This window comes from Colossoma macropomum, unplaced genomic scaffold (assembly GCF_904425465.1).
Source record: "Colossoma macropomum unplaced genomic scaffold, Colossoma_macropomum, whole genome shotgun sequence".
In the NCBI taxonomy this organism is placed as follows: Eukaryota; Metazoa; Chordata; class Actinopteri; order Characiformes; family Serrasalmidae; genus Colossoma; species Colossoma macropomum.
In genome coordinates this window covers 19,687,803-19,689,336 of record NW_023494793.1, presented here as the reverse complement: position 1 = coordinate 19,689,336, position 1,534 = coordinate 19,687,803, and the positions used below count along the sequence as shown (strand labels likewise).

Genomic DNA, 1,534 nt, shown 5'->3' with positions numbered 1-1,534 from the left:
TTCTGTTGTTTTTCCTCTCCTCTTTCTCTTCTATTTCATCATTCTCTTTTCTCTTGCTTTTTCTCCTGACTCTCTATTCTTTCACTCTTCTTCTGTTTTACTTTATTTTTTCTTTCTGTGTTTACACATTACCTTTTTCTCTGCCCTCTTTCTTGCCATTATTTCTCTCTTTTTTTTGACTCTATTTTTCCACCTACTTCTATCGCTTGGTGGCTCCCGATGAACGGCTCTTTCAGACACGTGATTCTCCCGCAGGAAAGCTCTCAGATCAACTCCACAGAAGCAGAATCTGGCAATGGAACTGCACCATCTTGGCTTTCGAACAGCAGTACAGCTCCTCCGCCAGCGGGGGCGCTGTGCCAGCAGGTTCAAATCCAGGCGGAGGTTTTCCTCACCCTGGGCATCGTCAGCCTGCTGGAGAACATCCTGGTGATTTCAGCGGTGGCAAAGAACAAGAACCTCCATTCACCCATGTACTTTTTCCTCTGTAGCTTAGCGGCCGCGGACATGCTAGTTAGCGTCTCTAATTCCCTAGAGACGATCGTGATCGCGGTCTTGAGGAGCAACCTCCTGGAACTGAGCGATTATTTCGTGAGGTTGATGGACAACATCTTCGACTCCATGATCTGCATCTCGCTGGTGGCGTCTATCTGCAACCTCCTGGCCATTGCCGTTGACCGCTATGTTACCATCTTTTACGCTTTGCGCTACCACAGCATTGTGACTGTACGGAGAGCTTTGAATGCCATCGCTGCAATCTGGCTGGTGTGCATCATTTGTGGAATCGTCTTTATCGTTTACTCAGAGAGCAAAACTGTCATTATTTGTCTGATCACCATGTTCTTTGCCATGCTAGCCTTGATGGCCACTCTCTACGTGCACATGTTCCTCTTGGCCAGGCTCCACGTTCAGCGTATTGCTGCTCTGCCCCCAGCAGCTGTCGCTGGTGGCAACCCAGCACCGCGGCAACACACCTGCATGAAGGGCGCAGTGACCATCACCATCCTGCTGGGCGTATTCGTGTGCTGCTGGGCGCCGTTCTTCTTGCACCTCATCCTGCTTGTGGCCTGCCCCCAGCACCCGCTCTGCCTGTGTTACATGTCCCACTTCACCACCTACCTGGTGCTCATCATGTGCAACTCTGTCATCGATCCAATCATCTATGCTTTCCGCAGCCTTGAGATGAGGAAAACCTTCAAGGAGATCCTCTGCTGCTTTGGCACAGGCTGCCAAGCACCACTCTGCGAGAGTGAGCGAGAGACGGAGACGGAAAGACAGAGAGAGAGGCAGCGGGAGAGGGAGAAGGACAGTGAGACCGAGTGAGAGATGAGAACAAGCAGAGAGAGACACTTGAAGGACTGGGTGCACTAAAGATGCTGGTCAAGCTGATGATGGTATACAAGAGGTTTTAGAAAATCAGAATGGTTTCCTAGAGGAGTGATGGAGGCCAAACATGAAATGGTCAAATCGATTGCTTAAAGTAAAGACAGGGTGCTCACAATCATATATTTATGAAGATGAATGGCATATCTCT

At 49.5% G+C, this 1,534-nt stretch overlaps 1 protein-coding gene across 1 annotated transcript; it reads left to right on the top strand.

The window, feature by feature from the left end:
* Positions 1-219: 219 nt before the first annotated feature.
* mc3r (melanocortin 3 receptor) lies at positions 220-1,323 on the top strand. The gene has a single exon (XM_036579727.1). The coding sequence runs from the start codon at positions 220-222 to the stop codon at positions 1,321-1,323; it is 1,104 nt and encodes a 367-aa protein (XP_036435620.1).
* Positions 1,324-1,534: the final 211 nt, after the last annotated feature.